Below are 18,570 nucleotides of genomic sequence, written 5' to 3'. Positions count from 1 at the left end.
CTTTAATTGTGACATTTATAACAACCGGTAACAACGCAGATAACAAGCTTGCACAACATTTCGGTTGTTTAAGGCATCGTTTGCTGGCCTTAAATCGGTTTTACCATGACACCAATATACGTAATTGTTTCTGTCTTGAAGATCTGCGGTCGGTTTCGTGTGTCTTTAAATGCAATATAGTGATACAGGCATAACATAAACATAAACATATAGCCTAGTGGACACCGTGGATTTTAATGTCATACAGTGGGTTTATGGATTAGTGTAAAGTTTGGTTGAGTCATTTGTATATATTTGTATTTGCTCAGTTATATTGTTAAATTGACAACAACACCTGAGACATCTGCCTGTATTTTATCCATGCAGAATATCATCTGCTGTGTTAAGAGATAATACAATCATGAGTAAAAAAAAAGTTTTGGGGGGTACAGTTTATCGATATTTAACCTACCCCAGTGGCTAGTTTGTGTAGTGCATCGACAGAGTGAGCACAGGCCCCAGGTTATTGGCCCAGGTGTGATAATTAGGTGTGAAATACAACGCCTTGATGTTCACGCGGAAGGCAGACTTGTCTTTCAAAGGAGAGGACAGGCTGGGAGAAGAGGCTGTTCTGTCTGATTTTGATGAATAATGGCTTCAGTGCGAGTAGCGGTCCGCGTCCGTCCATTGAACGAAAGGTAGACAGAATTAATACTTTTGATTTCTCCAAGCTCTCTGAATGAACGCCTATGCCACTCACGTGCACTTGTCCACAGAGAAAAGCAGTCATCATCGAAAGTGATAATCCACGTGAAGGGGAACACTATTTCTATTCATAAGGTATTTGAACACAAAATGAAATGCACTTAACTACAGCCACTGAAGTCTTTAATTGAGAGTAAGCTGGGCATTTGAAATTCTAGCCATCACCTGTTCGAGGGGAGGGGCTGAAAGACAGAGGGAAGACCTTTTCTTATGACTTCTCATATGATTCAACTGACAGAGGAAGCCCCGCATTTGCATCTCAGGAGGAGGTCTGTGTTCTTCTGCTTACTACATAATGTGTTTCAACTTCGTGTATTTTCTTTGTCCATTTAAAAAAAAAAAAAAAAAAAAGTCTTCAGTCTTTTAAGCCATGTTTTTCTGTGTAGCTAATATTTTAACTACTCCTTTCTTTGCTGCTTTAGATTTTTCATGACTTGGGGTCTGATGTCCTGAAAGCTGCGTTTGAGGGTTTCAATGCCTGTGTGTTTGCCTATGGCCAAACAGGCTCGGGAAAATCCCACACTATGATGGGTCATACAGTAAGGCCTTCTCTTAGCTTTCTCAGCACTCTCACTAAGGGTGCGTTTATCTTCAGAGGTAGTTATGCTGTAAACATTTGTAGGTAATTTCCAGCTTGCATCGAGGTCATCAGGGACAACCAGGATGTCACAACATTCACAACACTGTAGAGCTTACGTTGCAGAATACCGCAGTCGCGCTAACCCAGTGTGCACATAGCACTGGCTCCTCACCAGAAGCTGACTGAAGGCACCATCAGACATCCCTCGTCTTCTCTCCATTTGTCTCCATGTTTCTCCCCACTAATCAGAAAATGTGATGAAGGCAGCAACCCACAGCGTTTCTCTCCACCTTGCAAGGATTGGACATTTCACATTACCAGTGAGATTTCTGCTTGTCTGCCAGGAGACTTGTGCAAGGTCAACAGCGGCGCTGCTGTCAACATCTCGGATAATTATATATGGCTCTTAATGCTTACTATCTGTTACTTTGTAATTAAAACAAGAGGGCATGCAGCTCGGAGTGGAATTGCTTTTATGCTTCAGTAACTCTATCAGATGAGCTGTTTATGTTGTTCAGCACTCTTTGCATGTGCTGAGTTGTGGTCACACCATAGTATAGACACCCAAATTAAGAGAACATAATGGAAGCAAAATGAAATTGTCATTTAAAAGTACACTGTGTAAAACTATCATTTTGTAATTTGAGTTCAAAATGTTTCCTCCCTTTATTGTGTCAGGAAGATAAAGGTTTGATCCCACGTATCTGTGAAGGCTTGTTCTACGAGATTTCTCATAGGAGCAAGATGGGTGATGCCGTGTCATTTTGTACGGAGGTCAGGTGAGAGACTATGTATACATTGATGCTGCTGCTTATCATAAAGTCATGGCACAGGACGTGTGTTTAATTATGCATATTTAATCAAATTTTAAACTTTCAGACACTCAAAAAGAAAGAAAGGGGGTATGTTTTTGGTACTAGGCATAATGAGCTGGTAAGGAAAACCTGTTCATGGAAAAATGTTCTTGTAACAGTGCTGAATTCTATTGTCTCTTATGTTGGAGTACGCTCTTGGAGTTATTTGCTTTTTTTTTTTTTTTAATACAAAATATTAAAAATATATCAATACTATACTAAAGACTAAACCAATACTAATGCTTAAAGTCAAAGGCATTGTAACTACCCAAAATGAGTGCGCAAAGGGGGAAGAAAAACTAGTGCACCTTGTGCTACTTCCAACTGACAGTGACTTAGGCCTCCGGTCAGAATCAAGACTGACAAAGCATGACAAAACTTTTAAGATAAAGCTGAAGCCTCTTGTGGTGAGTAGTTGTACCCCCCCTTTTATTTATTTTTTTTTTTTTTGGAAATGTGTTTTGCACCAGAGGGCCGTTGTCTTTTGCACTGCAGCTATACATTAAATGTTTACCACACAAACTAGAGTCCAAAACCTCAATCAATCTGTTGGCTGCAAAATGTTGGTGCTTACATGCAACACATTCATTGTTAATTTCACTTAACTAAAGCCCTCAAACAGCGTCAGAGAATTGTATGACTTAACTGTAATGCCGTCCTCTAAACCAGAAAGACATTAACACTTTATTACTATAGTCAAATACCAGATGATATCTAGTCTCATTACAATATCTTTTTCATAGTTACAAGTCCCAGCTCTACTCCTAAATTATGTTGGGAGAGAAAATTTAGGTTTTGAAGCCCATCAAGCTACTCTGAAACCATTATTTTGCCATTTGGTATCTTGTGCTGCTGACACATTTTTTGGGTTTAATTCAGCTGTAAAATTGGGTTTTATGAGTGGATCTGCCAGGCCCTGCTTTAGAAATGTTGAATAGCTTGAACATGACCGAGGGATGGATTTTGGAAAAATGACACATTTGTACTGTATTTTCTTGTAGTCCACCCAGCTGGTGTGAGTTACTCATTGCTCTCTGAATATATTTGTATCAAAGGTGTGATCTTGAGCAATTACAAAAAATGATGGAATGATAGGAATATTAGGTTAGGATATGTACAAAATTCCTGGCATGAATCTTTCTTTTTTCAATAGAACAGTATTCGTAATCTTCCCTTTTTGTCAGTTTTTCTGTTGTCATGGACGCCATTGCTTGCCTATGAATGAAATCTGACTTTCTGTTAAGGTAGCTGCACATTCATCTCCACATTGTATAACATCATACATTTTGTATTCGCAGGGAGGTTATGGTGGTAGCTGGAAACATATTTAACTGGCTTAATAATGCTCCCTGTTTTGCTGTTATAATAATGGCACCTACAGTATGCCTCTAGTCATTTAGAAACCATTTAATATTGGTATTTTTTGGCAGAAAACAATCTGCATGGCTACATCCACAGGATATGGTCTCTGCCATTTCATTACTGTCATGCTGTTGTAAAGCCTAATTGCTCCATGCTTTGCGTTGTTTTTGAATCAGCCACTACTCGGTAGTCCAGATTATTTTTTTTGCATACACCCACCACAATATAGATTGTGTTGAAGTGCTCTACTGAAACCATGTTTGTTCATTGCCAATGCATGCACAGTAATTTGACTTTAAACCCACTGAGAATCTCTTTTCATAGTAGACAGTGAATGTAAACTTGTTTTTGTTGTCAGTTGGTGCTGTGGTGTTCACACATCAACACTGAAACCCTTAATTTGTGGCTTTGTGTGCAGCCTTGAATTAAATTTGGCATTTGTGTTTCTGCCTTGGCACCAGCTATTTGGAGATCTACAATGAACGTGTGCAGGACCTTCTCAAGAAGAGACCTACACCCACAGATGGTGGAGGCTTGAGAGTGAGAGAGCACCACAGGGATGGGCCCTATGTAGAAAGTAAGACTAAGGTTTTATTCTCCGCCCTATCTGCATCTCAGCTGAGTTTGTATAAAATGCAGAAAATCTAATACAGAAAACAACGTATATGTAGATCTGTCCAAGCACTTGGCACACAGCCACGGGGACCTAGAGGACCTGATCAGTCTCGGCAATGCCAACCGCACCACGGCCAGCACAACCATGAATGACGTCAGCAGCCGCTCCCATGCCATCTTCACTATCTACTTCACCCAGGTGAACTGTAGTGCCTAAATATATCCTGTTGTCAGTTTGAGGTGGGGGGGGAAACATTTATTAAAAAGTTCTTCTAAAAATTCTTTGGCTGTTTAGTAAAGGCTCTCCCTCGAGCTCTATTTAGCCTTGTTTATTCGTTTTGTGTAACTTTTCTTTTTGTCTTCAAAAGCATTTTCATTATTTTTTTTTCCATCCTAAGTAGCACTTTTGTCGTATTCCTCTGCTGCCTTTTTTTTAAAACAAAAACACAAAAGAACATTAGTCCGTAATGTCTTTTCATGCCACAGGCGTGGTTCGATGCAGAGTTGCCACGTGAGACCCTGAGTAAGATCCACCTGGTAGACCTGGCAGGCAGTGAGAGGGCTGATGCCACACACACCACAGGCACCAGGTTGAAAGAAGGTGCCAACATCAACAAGTCCCTGGTCACATTGGGCAGTGTGATCTCAGCACTGGGTAATGGTGCTTACAGGATGACTGACACACTGTGACGCCACATCTTTATCTAGTATTAAGCCAGTCAACTCCAATAATGGTGAATAATGGTTGTATTCTATGCGAGGACAGTCATTTTGTTCACTGTGGAATTACTCCACCTATTTGAAAATAAAACCTAGTATAGAGGTGACTATTGTAGTTTACCTGTTTTTTAGAGCTTTTTTTTTTTTTTTTTTAAATCATAGATTTTGGAATTTATTAATTCCAAATTGGTTTTTCATCATGTGAAGGAAACTACTTTCTTCTGCACTCATAAAATTATGGCTGGAATAAAACTCACTTTTTTTTTCTTTTTTTTTTTTTTTGTAAGGGTATTGGCAAACTCGAGGCCTCATTGCAGACTAAAGACTTTTTGAAGATTAATATTTGGCGGTGACCCTATTTTGTTCTCAGAATAGATCAAATGGCTTTAGGATGAAACGTTTTGTTATTGGATCTCTCCAGTTTCTTTAAGTCAGTGTTTCTTCTCTGTGACCTCCCAGCAGACCTTAGCGTGGGACGACTGTCAACAAAAAAGAAGCAGATCTTTATTCCTTACAGAGACTCTGTGCTGACATGGCTACTAAAAGACAGCCTGGGTGGAAACTCCATGACTACAATGATAGCAAGTATGTACTGTAAATCAGACTTCTGCTGACACCAAAGACACTTCAGGCTGTTTTCATAAAGTGTGTCGCCATTATTCATACCTGCTTTGAAGATAATGTTAACCACATAACCCTGTGTTTGTTTGTCATGTTTTATCTCACCCAATGCTTTTCAACCTGTGCACGTTCCTCCGTCGTGACCCCCTGGTGGCAGCCGTTTCTCCTGCTGATGTGAACTACGGGGAAACCCTGAGCACTTTGCGCTATGCCAGCAGAGCTAAAAACATAGTGAACTCCCCCACAGTGAACGAAGACGACAGTGTGACGGTGATCAGAGAGCTGCAGGCAGAGGTTGCCAGGCTCCAAGGTCTACTAGAAGAAGCCAATCAGGTCCTGCATAATGTTAAAGCTCACATAAAGGCCATCAAGGATACTGGAAAATGTATGTTGATAGTCTTTTATTCAAAGGTTAAATTGTAGGTCTGGCTGTCTTTTCACTACTACAGGTTTCCCGTAGGGAGCTGTCTTCCTCTGTGAAGGTAGAAGAAGAGCTGCATCAGAATGAGGCAAAGGTGAGTCATACCCTGCCAAAGGAAAAACAGGGGTGTTTTTTGATGATCTCTTCTGTAAACAATACACCTGCTATTCCCCCCAGGTTCTATCACTGATGAAGGAGTGGACTGGCAAATGGGGTGAGACGCAGAGTATTCTGCAGGTACAACAATGATTCATTAATGGTGTTAAAACAGTCTTTAAATCTAGAAAAACAAAATGCACTATTTTAACAGTGAAACACTTGGACATGAGCTAGAGGATAACGAGACAGTAACTGGAGATAATTGCTTGACGACTGCTTTATTCATTTAAGTAGGTAGTATTATGAAAATGCTAAGTAAGAGTAAAACCCTTTTTTAGATTGACATCTACTTTTTTTTTATTATTCCTTTGTACAGAATTGGGTAAACATTTCAGAATAAAATCTGAGGTTCTGTTTGGAGCTTGGTTTTTGCTAGACAGACAATAGTTTGTCAGGTGCCATAATAAAGTTGCCTATGTTTTTGTTGCCCATTTTCATTTATATTCCCCTATTTTCATTTTAGTAATGTCATAACAAAGTGGTTATTAGGTCCAACATGCAATGTTGTATGACTGATTATGCTATTTGAAGCTTGATAAAGAAGGGTTGCCAGTAAATTAGAAAGCCCCTGAGTACATGTGGTCTGTCTGCTTACTACAATCTACAAAGCAGCCAGCTCCCTGCAGCAGTTTTAAGACTTTGCCGCTTGCAGTAAAGACATTCTACCAACTGGTGTCACTGCAGGTCTTGTGAACAGGCAGCACTCACTTCATGGAGTGGAAAGGGTAATGAGAGTAGAGTTAACCTGGCATTTAAATGTAATTTTCCAGCTATTTAGATGTAAATGGCATCCAAAAGCCAAGTTCTTGCAATGATCGTCAAGTTAGTGTGACTGCTTGGGGAGTCTGACAGTGAGAAACGGAACAGACATGCCTTCTCCTTCAACCTTCAGTATGGTTTCTCTGAGGCTGGGACAGCGTGGCAGTATCCTTGCAATACCCCAAGCTGCAACAGAAAATGCCAATGTCTTCTATCCCAGAGTTTATACTGAACACTTTTCCTGTTGAATTTGTGCCCAACCTCCCAAATAACACCAAATGTCATCTATTGGGACTCGTCATGTTGAGCCAAGTAGCCCGTTGCATTATGCATTGAACTGTGAAGCGTGCCAGTCATTAAAAGTATACTGTGACTTCTTGTCTCTACCATACATGCTTGCAGTATCTGTCTAGCAGTTTTTGCATGGGTGTAAACTATGGTGCTGACCTGGCCTTTAAAATCTGTTTAGATTAAGGTATTTCTAACTTTTAGAAAGAAGTAAAAAGTCATATTGCTTTTGTGAAGCTACACATTTAAGAAGACATTAAAAAGGAATTCGAATACCCTACACAAATGTCAGCTATATATGTGTAAGTTGGATATTTCTTATCTATTCTGTGTGGTGGTTGGCAGGTGACATTTAGTGGCTTGACAGCCCTTTTTATTCATGACAGTGTATCGGAGCTCATTAGCAGCTGTCACCGCTCCTAATTAAGAGGTCTTGATTATTGGCATATGGCGCTTTTATTTCTGACTGTCCAGCATATTAATTAAAGCTGCAGTGTTGTAAATCTGTTTGCATGTTCCAGCGGTGATTTGCTTTATGCTCAGAGGCAACATCGTTGATCTCTACTGGCTGAGCTGACAAATATGCCTTATTTAGAGTTGTGGCCATACATGTTGATGCACCTGTTATGATGCATGGTACAGTGACACCTAGGCGAAAAGGCCACTGTACTGGTGACCGGCAGGCACATTGGTGTTGCCGAAACTCTAAGTGTTTGATGAATGACTTTATGGATTTGACATTTGTCTTCCTGTGCATTTGCATTCTGCCTGGGTGAAAAATGGTACGGGTGAAAGCTGCACAGACCATAGCGGTTGTGTGTTTGCTCAATTCAGTACAGAGAAGCACATCCAGCCTCAGTTAGTTTTTCAAAATTCAGCACACATACTTGACAAGCAAACGCCTAATTGCATTGGTGGAATTTATTTATTTTATTCATTTATTTAAGTAGATTTTTGCTTTTTTTTTTTTTTTTTAAACAAATGGTCTTCTACATGTAGTGTTTAAAAATAATGGTTCTGATTTCCAACCTCCATGTTGAGTCTATGGCGTTGTACATATTGCACGTTTTGTATCTCCAGCACATGGCTTTTTAAATGAAGAGCAGTCTTTAACTCAGGTCTCATATTTTTGTTTAATTCAGCTAATGCCGTTCCTGAGGAGCTAGATGAAATTTTCTGCTTGGGCCGTAAGGAGACAAGTTGACCAAGAGCGGTGTAAACAGAATTTTGAATTCTGTATTCAAAGCAGATTTTAGAATGCAAAGTTATTCATCGTCAGCTTCCCAGATTGGTTACAGGGCATGTGGGAAGGAGAAAGTAATTAATACGAGATGGATTCCACAGCAGTCTCTTAAAAGACAGACGGCAACAGATTGAGAGAACAAAAAAGGCAGGAAGAGGGTAAAGTGAACTATTGTTCTACCGCAGGGTGTGTATATATACACATGCACGCACTCTCACGGATTTGTGAGTAGTTCTACTTACAAGTGAAGTTGCATTTGGCTCCCCTAGCCACCCTTTCAGGTCCCCTTAACACAGTAACAAAGTGTGGTGGGAGGAACCTCCATTTCAGAGAGAAAATGAACCACAGTGTTTCTTTGATCCTAGTACGCTTTGTATTTCCAAAACATGCTACAATCGGCACAAAGAAGCAACTTAAGCCTTGAATACTTTGAGCCCGGCTCTGGTTAATGTCGCCTTTTCCTCATGCGGTCAGCAGTTATAAATCATAGTTAGTTGTCATAGCATTTCTTGACCATTACATATTATCAGCTGCTTGCCTTTTATGTAATGTTTGGCACCAAATTGGCTAGATTGATGTTAGAAAACACATAGCAAGCACATGTGTTTTGTCATTCATGCCTACATCTCGACTATCTCCTTGCTGGAGACCTACAAGCAACTGTACTTTACCTATTAAGGTAACAGTCCAGTTGAAGTTCTTTAAATCAATGAATGACATAGGTGTAAAAGTTCAACATGTATTCTCCACCTGTGCAAAATGACAACCATTAACTGACATGAGTTGCAATGGGACGACAACAGGGAGGGTTTGCTTATTGAGCAGTGCTTTTATCAGGAAGAATCCCTCTTTAGTTTTTTAACCACAAGTCGGCATGCATGGCAACGTGCTGATGACTGGAGTCCATATCAGGCTAATTACACAATAAATTTGTATTACAACCAGAACATTTTTTGGTTGAGATTCTTCTTTAACATGTAGCACAGACACAAATAACAAAGACGTGAATATGAAACAAAGGACTGTTGCCAGTTTTCTGTGATTTAACATGGGCTTCATGCCATTTTGAAAACTGGCCATGTAATTGCCTTTCTCTTTTACACACGAGTAATTTTAACTCCGTTAAGACCCGCAATCTGGGATTTAAATGCAGCTCTTTCAAGGAAATTAACCTTTTTAATGAAACTGCTATTCAAATGCAGACCTTTTTCTCTTGTTCTGGATCTACTATCTGCTTATCTGTTCTGTTGGCACGTTGCTCCACTTGACAAGGTGGATGGCTAGTCAGGAAAGAATGATTGGTAGGCCCGCTATGGCAGTGTTTTGAAATGTGTATTAACTAAGTCGGGACTCTGAACTGTCTAAGCGCCGAGGAAAAACCCATTAAAAATTCTGCCCAACCACAGATGATGACTTTTAATGGAAGCCTAAATGCTGCCCGAGCCTGGCTGCTGGTCTAGGCCACAGTTAATTACAGTATGTTCACCAGCTGCCTCAATCTGAAAGCAGACTTTATTTTTTTGTCCTCACAACACGCTCACAGACAGACTGACTGAAAGGGTGTGGTGAAGAGCCTTTTTCTGGTATGTGTGCGAATGTGAGGAGAAAATAAGAGGATCTCATCTGTTCCTGTTGTCTGAGGAAAGTGACACAGTGCATTAATCTACCAGGCTGCTCCTCACCTCCTAATGAAGTCTGTGAAGAATCCCTTTTAATTAAGTACAGAGGCTAGGGTCGATGCCTCTCCTTCATTAGAAAAAAGGATTTCTCCTGTCTCACAACTGCCAATGAGTGAGGTGGTGCTGGTGGTGGACACGTCTCTCACTTCACGGTCCAATCTATACGCAAAAGAGTAGGAGAGTTGAAAGAGAGGGGAACTAGTTTATGCAGAGTGTTGCCTCTGAATTCTCCCATATGTGAGATTTTCTGCTCTGCCTCTTGGGGAGGTACTTATGATGATCCATGGCCATGTGAGGCATTAGTCCACCAGCTTAACAGAAGAATACTTCCGATAGGGCCACTCATATTTGAGTACTCTGGGTTATTGAACCACAGCCATTGCCCTGGGAGGAAAAGGTTGGCAGCCTTAAACGCTTGCCTGGAGAACTAAGTTTCTGGTTGTGTAAAGTTGTAGAATAATTGACAAAAATAAATGCTTAACGAACTCGTTCTACATGTAGCCTGCCTGTTCTTTTCTGAAGCTTAACTCGCACCTTTTTTTTTTTTTTTTTTTTTTTTAGTCAAATTAGAAATTAAGTAATAGTCATTTATACAAAGTTAAATGAATATTGCCCCATGACAGACACAGATGCTGTAAGATGGTGTGACCCATGCTTTTATATTTCCTTAGCAGCAGTAGTTGGAGGCAGTGAAGCGGTGTATAGAGCACAATAGAGGTGTAAGTGTAGCTGTCCTGGGCTTTAGAAATGGGTTTTCAAGGGTTCAATCAATTTCTCTGCAAATTCCTGTAGAGGTACCGTAACACCAATAAATATTTAGCAGGGATTTCTGGACAGTGAGTGGATTCATGCTGACCTTAATTTCTTTCTTGGATTTTGAGTTACGCAACTTATGTATGAAGTACGGACACTGAAGAATCATAATTTTCCTTCTGAGTCTTGGCATGTGTTTGTATAAATAACATGCTAAATAGGGGGGAACACTGAATATGGCCCTATTAAAGTCTTAATAATTTTACAATTTTATTTTTTTTCTCTACAAATACACTATTTATGGGGGGGAAAATGCTCTTTAGCTTTATGTTTAGGCCATGGCATGCTTTTCACTTCATATGAGCCTATAAGGCACAGGAATTCACTTTAGTTTGACCTTCCATATAATAGAACTTTCATATACATTGTAAATGGCATGCAGCTAGCTGAAGTTTGTTGCTGTTATCTAAAGTTGACATACTTTACAAGCTCAGGAGTATATTAGCAACATACAGTGTTGGTAGCTATGTATCAATAAATGCAATGGTGCGTGGTATACAACCCACCTATGTGTGTGGGCGGTGGCACTGCGTCTGTTTCGCTCGCTGAACACAATGTACAGTTTGACTCTCGCCACGATAATCTGAATGATTTATGGTGTCTCTCTTGCCGTTAGCCACTCTACTGCTTCATAGCGACACATGGTTGGAACGCCACTATTCTGCTTGGCCTTGAGGCAAGGAAGAGCAGTCATAAAGAATTCAGCTTTCTGCTGGTTGCCATTAAATGTCTGTCAGCGTTTTTATTTCATATTGTGTGCCATTCCAGCTACAGGCTATTGAATGATTGTGTTTTTATTTATTTTTTTCTTTCCTCATGGTGCATTTTCCTGTGTCCTATAGGAGGAGACTGTGGCTCTGAGGAAGGAGGGGAGTGGAGTGGTCCTGGACTGCCAGTTACCTCACCTGATAGGAATTGATGAAGACCTGCTCAGCGCTGGAGTCATCCTGTATTATTTAAGAGTAAATAGATTGTGAATTACATAAAGTTCAAACAAAGTATACTCTCGAAACCTTTTACCAGCCGAGGTCCAATGGTTTTTAATTTCTCTACTTCTCAAACATCAGCTTGCATACTGTATCGTTACCTTTTTAACCTTCACTATAGGAGGGCAGAACCCTGATTGGGAGTAACAAAACATCATGCAGTCAAGATATTGGTGAGTCAAGGTTACTCCAATATATTCCCCACTGCTGTATTATCCATTGGACTGAAAATAAGCGGTATTTCTTATGTTTTTATATTTAATTGCATTGTAGTGCTTCATGGGCCTGGGCTCCTTGGAGAACATTGTGTGCTTGAGAACCGTGCTGGGACTGTGACTCTGATCCCTCAGGATGGTGCACTGTGTTTAGTCAATGGCTCTGTGGTAACTGATGCCTGTCAGCTGACTCGGGGTAAGAATTGCAAAGCTAATACGCTACTAATATTCTTTCATTAAATTGGGTGGGGTGGGCAAGGCATGTCTGTAATGAAGATTTCTCTCAGATTCGCAATTATATTGCTAACGGGAGGCAATAACACTTGCATCCATTTTGAATGCAGTTATGAGATCACTGCATCACATCTGCAAATGAAATCCACTTTGTCCCTGGCTCCCCCACGGCAGCGCGTGCTCAGGGCATGAGTGGATTGTGAACACAGCTCTCCACAGGGCAGATGCCATTTCTCTCACTAAACATTTTGAAGGGCGAGAGGGCCGGGACAAAGCTCCAGACAAAGCCCCAGGCCCTCCATTTAATTGGCAGATGGAGTTGATAGGGCCGACAGGTTTGAAGTGGGCCAGAGCATTAACCTTTCAAAGGACAGAGCCAGGCAAAACTGAAACTCCTGCACCCCTGAGCAGGCCCTGCTTGCGGGGCCTGGAGCTTTCACCGCTTACTGCCTCCTCATCCACGCTGCTTTGCTTTCCAGAGATAAAAACTGCACATAGAACCAGGCAGCCCCGTGCCTGGCTATGCTAGTCTCTTTTTATAACCATTTCAATTTATCCAATATCCCCTTCAGAAATGGCTGCATCTGAAGCTATTTTCTTGAACAAATGATAGTAATTTTCAGTCCAACAGCAGCTGGAATCCATCACAGGCTGCCCTCTCAGGTGCTTTGTCACTCGTCAGAAGTCATTAGTAGTGGCAAGACTAGTATTTACTGTTCTGAGAGAGGAGGAGAACAGGGAGGAGAACTTGAAAATCTGTGGATGTGGCCATATGAGCGCGTCTAATATATAAACCCTAATATCACTTCAATTCTATAGCTTTACAAGACTTCTCAAGTTTCCTTGGAGCATTTTCTCTGGTAAATCATCCCCCTGGTCTAGGTCACTGCCAATCACACTGGGTATTGTGTTCTTTATGGCAATTCATTCACTTTACTTCAGCAGAGGGAAAATGTTGAACTTGTGTGCTATTTGTCAACTTTTCCCCATCTTCAGTGCAGAGACAGTTTTCCTGGCACACATTGACTTTACCATTACTGTGAATTCCATTGGTTTTAAAACACATCACATCTGGCCTCTGACGGCCTTTCTCACAGTGTAATGCATAATTCAGTGGTTGAAGCATTTATGCCAAATGGTAAAGTTTAAGTTGGTGAGTTGTTTTGCCACTTAATGCTTTACCTCTTCGGTTCCCCCTAGGTGCCATCACGCAGCTAGGAAGTGGAACCATACTCTGGTTTAACCATCCGATTGAAGCTGTACAGCTCAGAGAGAAACGCCAGGTACAGACAGTCTCCAAAACCACCACAGATGAGCTCCATTGTGTTACTACTATACTATTCTGCTGTTTTTGCCTCTTTTCATAAAAGACGCTGCCTCAACTGCATTTTCTGCTGGTGATTTGGTGAAAGCAAGTCAGCATCATGCACATTGTTTCCACAGCTACCAGCTGTAATACCTGCTTCCTACAGCAAACATGTTGAATTCTCATGCACTCTTCACATCAGAACACCACAAAAAAGCACCAATGTGATCCATGCAGATTCTGTCTGATCACAACTACTTCTACCGCTCGTTTTTGCATGAAACTCTGCTACTTCTGATTAATTGGCTCACAAAGCGGCAGACCTGCACATCATGAACTCTCCACAATATTGAACGGTTTTCAACCTTAGAAAAGCTCTCTGCTGTTTCTGAAAGGAGGCCAGTTGCAGGGGCTTTTTCAGAACTGGCTCCTTCTCGTCCAGCTTGCAACAGCTCCCACTTGGCTTTCATTCCCTTTCATGTGTTTTTTAGGAAGCACTGTGTGAATGCGCCCCTTCTCGAGAGGAAAACCTGCAACCAGTGTTTCTCACTAACAATTAATGTTTAAGTATTCTTGAGTAGTTTGGGTTTCATAAGCCCGAGTGGGTGTGAGAATTAAACTATAAATCTTTGTGCTGGGCAGAACTAAGTAAATTAATTTAAATGAACAATGGCTGAAAATGACAAACGTTTAAACTTTAAAATGGAAAGTTTACTGCAGTTTTTGTTAAAAGTATCGGAGTGTGCTGCTTGTTAATGGTTTTCCTCAACCAAAGAACACACTCTAAGGAAATGCTAATTCCTCAGATTAGCATTACATTACACATAATTCATACTTTTCCTATCTGTCCATATATGGGATTTATGCATTTAATATTAGTCATTGAATTTGTACCAAGGACACCCCAAGGATGAAATGTAGTCCATTTATGAACACTGCTTTTGAAAAGCATTCACCCTCTTGATTTCATGTTATGTGCTATTGCTTTACAATATCTGATCACAGATGTAATTTGGAGAGGGAGATATAGAGGTGTGTGTGTGTGTGTGTGTGTGTGTGTATAAATTTTTTTTTTTTTAACAAACAGGAGGAAAACTCTACACCTAAATCATCACTTTTGTAGCCATTTATCTTTAGAATTGGTATATAAGCAGAATGGAGCTCTGTGTACAGTTGAAGTGTGATAAGTGATTTTTAGGTTAAATACAACACTATCCGTAAGGTGTAACCGCTGTTTAGTCAGTTTCTTAGCAACAGCTACATCATAAGAACAGAGGGACATCCCAAACAAAATCTGGCAAAATTTACTGAAAACTACCAGTTAGGGGAAGGATACAAGAAATGGGCAGCTAGGTCGGTCATTCTAAATCTGCTCAGAATAACCATTCTTAGTGTGAGAAGAGCACTAGTGAAACAGGATACTAAGAGTCCTGTAGACACTCTGAAGTGCTACAGGCTTCCATTCCTGAGATGGTACACACTGCGCATGCAAATACTGTTTCCTGGGTGCTTCACTGCTCATAGCTTTATGGCAGAGGGAATGTTACTGTTGGAAAAACTCATGAAATGTGGCGGTGTCAGAATGCAAACAGGCCAAAGGGGTGAATACTTTTTATAACGGCAATCAACGAGCATCGGTAATTCTAATAATGCTATCAGTATATTAAAGTGTGACTTGTGCAACTCAAATTTACCAGCGCTTTAAAACATGTTGCAAAATGGACTCGCACCCACTGTTAGAGACACAGCTGTACTTCTGGTTTTTGACAGCATACTGCTCTCTGCATTATTGAAAATTGCACACATCCAGGCCCTGCTGTGGTTCTAAGAAAAGCCCTTGCCATTCATTTTTAACATGGATTCCAAATGAGATGGTCTCACGAGTTCCACATAAGCTCAGTCTGAATGTGTGTAAGTGTTGTGTAGAGAAGTGGCGCTTAAAATAGTCTATTTCAATAGTAGCAAACTGTTACATTCCCTCCTAGTTTTAAAGTGAATATGTGGACACACTGAGAGAACAGTGCTAAAGATAAGGTGTAAACCACAATAAAGGACCTGGTTGTACATTATAGAGCTGCTCTCTTGTCAGACCTTTTATTTACTCGATTTTTGACATTTCTCCAAATGTTGTCAAAGCTATTCAGTCTGTTCTGTGAAAATAATGCCAAGGATACTGATAACATACTGTGTGTGTGTGTGTGTGTGTGTGTAGATGATATATATAAATAATATGAGAGAGTGAGATGTAAATCTTCCATAGGCAGCTGTCACTCATTTCTTCCACTCCTACAGATTTTCATTTCACAGTGCTGCTTGATTCTGTTGTCTGCAGAGCGGGCTGCTGTCTGCCTTCCGCCTGTCCTTGACTGACATGTCCAGATCTACTGTGAATATGTCCAAGGTGATGCTGCAAAATCCAGGGTGAGACTTATGCAGACATGTGTAACAGCTCTCTACACTCTGTGACCCAAGCGTAACTCAACCCACTCCAACTCAATCTCCGCAATGTGCCTGCTTATTGAGCAGCATTCATTGGGCACATAGACCAAATCAAAGCCATAAATCATGGCAGCATTTCTGTGAGGAGAGGTGGGAACATGCAAAAAGCCATTCTGAGGTGCTTCATGCTGAGCCAGTGGAAATCGCAGCAGGCATGTATCCTAAAACGGCCTCTAGTTCAGTAGGTAGTGAACTGCTCATCCCATTTTCAAAATCACTGCAGTGCACTTGAAGTTCATCACCCCAGAAAAATCCCAGAATGCGCTACTTAAAAAAATTGCTTTGCTACACTTCCAGCAGATGCCTCTCTCACTCTGTGAAATGTCATCAACCGTGGCCCAAGTAGCATCTCTAGTCTGAATCTGCACCAAAGGGTTCTTTCTGTTTTTGTCACCAAAATAAGTTTTGTGATTTTTGTTTATTAAATATTTCATCCCAGAAAGCCCTTGGCAATAGTGCTTTCTCTGTAGCATTTTAAACACAAGATATAATGCTTTCCTAAACTTTGTTCTTGGAGTTGAAATCTAATCTCCAATTTAGCTTGGCTAAAGGTAAGTTATACATTGTTACTGCCCCTAAAAATTACATTATATTGAGGATAAAAGATGCATCTGTTGACAGCGTCTCACTGTCGTAGAAGTGGGCCTTTTTGTGTTGGGATTATCTGAGACAACAGGAGTTAGAATTTTGTAATGAGACTTCCACATAACTGTGTACACCAAGCCACACAAATTGAAACTTGGTGTACTGTTTCGAGAAAGGCCTACTGTCACAACAGTAATTTGATTTAGGTTGGTTAAATCACACAACTAGTGACCATAATCCTTTTGTCAGTGCTGGCTCCTTAGCCCATCCAAATCAAACTTTAGAGACACATTAAGTTAATGTGACTGATCTTTATACCTTGCCACTGCTTTGGAACTGTGACAGGTCATTGATCTGTTAGTGTCTCAGTGCTAAAAATCCAATTCACTCTAGTGATTCACCACCTACTGAAGTACTGAGCAATTTGAGACACACCCCTGGTCTCTCATGATCTGATAACCCTGATGTTTTACAGCATGTAGAGCTGTCTGACATGTAATTTCCCTCTCACTGTGCAGAATCCCCAAAAGCAGCACCTTTCACGCAGGTGATTGATACTGCTTTCAACACCTGCAACCCTGTTCCCGATCTGCCGGTGTGACACTGCTTGGCTTGGATATGAAAGGGTGAATTCACGTGTATGTAGGGATTACTACAAGGCAATTAGTTGACTACACAACCACTGTCCTCATTATCCTGTCAGAAGCGCTTGGTGTGTGAGTGAAAGTGGTATTACTGAGTGGGCTGAAGATGGAGGATGAAAGTCAGTAGGAGTCTGTGGTGGACAGACTCAGACAGCTTGATTGAAGTCTGCAGGTATTAATAGCAGACCCACAGCAGGACTGATTTCTATACACGACTGTATAGAACACGTACAATACAGAGAATATAGCAGTACAGCAAATTGCAAAATAGACTTTGATTCCTTCGGGGTAAACTTTTTATTGAACTAATTGAATGATGCATTTTATCTTAAATTTCTCATCGCTTGGATATATTCCATAGTACTTCTTGCATAAACACTCCCTCACAGCAAGGACAAAACTAATCTTGAACATCTCAGAAATGACCCTCAGTGGTAAATAAGAGCAAATCACTTGAATTCAAACAGTAGCTGTGGATATCGGTTCACCTGTGGGAGTGACACAAGATATCAATGAACTGACCTGCTGCTGCTTAAGGGGGTGCTCCACCGCAACTAAAGCAAACCTGCCCATTAGCCGCTACATCAGTTAAGATCACTGACTTTCTCACTTGAGAGTTTAGACAGGAAGAGGCCAACTGCAGTAACAAGTCTTCCCTGCTATAGCATGGGAACACTTCAGTTTTTCATATCTATCTTTTTGATTCACTGATTTTTATGTGATATCGGAGTACACTTATGACTGAGATTTTCTCATCTTGCCTTGCCTTGCCTCTAAGCATGATGTGTAGAAAATCGGTTAAATTGAGCTTAGTTTGGAAACATACAGAATAGGAGATGTGTGTCTGTCATGGCAGGGTCCCATGCTGTTGTGTTGTGCATCCATTCAGCACTGTCCACAAGACCCACTACTTACTTTAAAAGTTGGCCCACTGTGTTTGATTCAATGGAGTGTGTAACGGACGCTATGTCGAAGCTTTCTTTCAAACCTCAATAAGTCTGAAACTCTGAAAGCTCCCAGTGATGGAGTGGGCCAGGTTGTGTTTGACCCATGTAGCTTTTTAATGGCCACCTTTGGCCCTGAATGTCCCTCATCTCACAACCCTTTCAGTATCCTGCATTTCTGGCCAGAAGTCCAAGTGGCAACTTTACTATTTGCCTCCTGAACACTGACAGGCTGTTAGGAGCTTGCATCTCTTGAAATAGTGTTTTACGCTGGTTAACATTCATCACTCTAGGATCTC

General features: G+C 40.8%; 1 protein-coding gene across 4 annotated transcripts in view; it reads left to right on the top strand.

Annotated features, from left to right (window-relative positions):
• The first annotated feature begins 527 nt into the window (after positions 1–527).
• Positions 528–18,570, top strand: part of kif16bb (kinesin family member 16Bb) — a 28,226-nt gene continuing 10,183 nt past the window's right edge. The window contains exons 1-17 of one of the 4 annotated variants that reach the window (XM_046070026.1): positions 528–677; positions 756–819; positions 903–1,013; positions 1,167–1,283; positions 2,003–2,103; positions 4,002–4,117; positions 4,212–4,354; positions 4,642–4,810; positions 5,338–5,460; positions 5,654–5,829; positions 5,946–6,011; positions 6,095–6,154; positions 11,701–11,820; positions 11,966–12,017; positions 12,118–12,255; positions 13,494–13,576; positions 15,932–16,020. In XM_046070026.1, the coding sequence (XP_045925982.1) occupies positions 631–677; positions 756–819; positions 903–1,013; positions 1,167–1,283; positions 2,003–2,103; positions 4,002–4,117; positions 4,212–4,354; positions 4,642–4,810; positions 5,338–5,460; positions 5,654–5,829; positions 5,946–6,011; positions 6,095–6,154; positions 11,701–11,820; positions 11,966–12,017; positions 12,118–12,255; positions 13,494–13,576; positions 15,932–16,020 (1,775 nt within the window). In that variant the 5' untranslated portion in view covers positions 528–630. Of the gene's footprint in view, positions 678–755; positions 820–902; positions 1,014–1,166; positions 1,284–2,002; positions 2,104–4,001; positions 4,118–4,211; positions 4,355–4,641; positions 4,811–5,334; positions 5,461–5,653; positions 5,830–5,945; positions 6,012–6,094; positions 6,155–11,700; positions 11,821–11,965; positions 12,018–12,117; positions 12,256–13,493; positions 13,577–15,931; positions 16,021–18,570 lie in introns of all 4 variants that reach the window. The other 3 variants (XM_046070025.1, XM_046070028.1, XM_046070027.1) reach the window with 3 other exon arrangements.

This window comes from Micropterus dolomieu, linkage group LG15 (assembly GCF_021292245.1).
Source record: "Micropterus dolomieu isolate WLL.071019.BEF.003 ecotype Adirondacks linkage group LG15, ASM2129224v1, whole genome shotgun sequence".
NCBI classification, from domain to species: domain Eukaryota; kingdom Metazoa; phylum Chordata; class Actinopteri; order Centrarchiformes; family Centrarchidae; genus Micropterus; species Micropterus dolomieu.
Note: the sequence above shows the minus strand (reverse complement) of the source record. Positions and strands in the feature narration are given on the sequence as shown.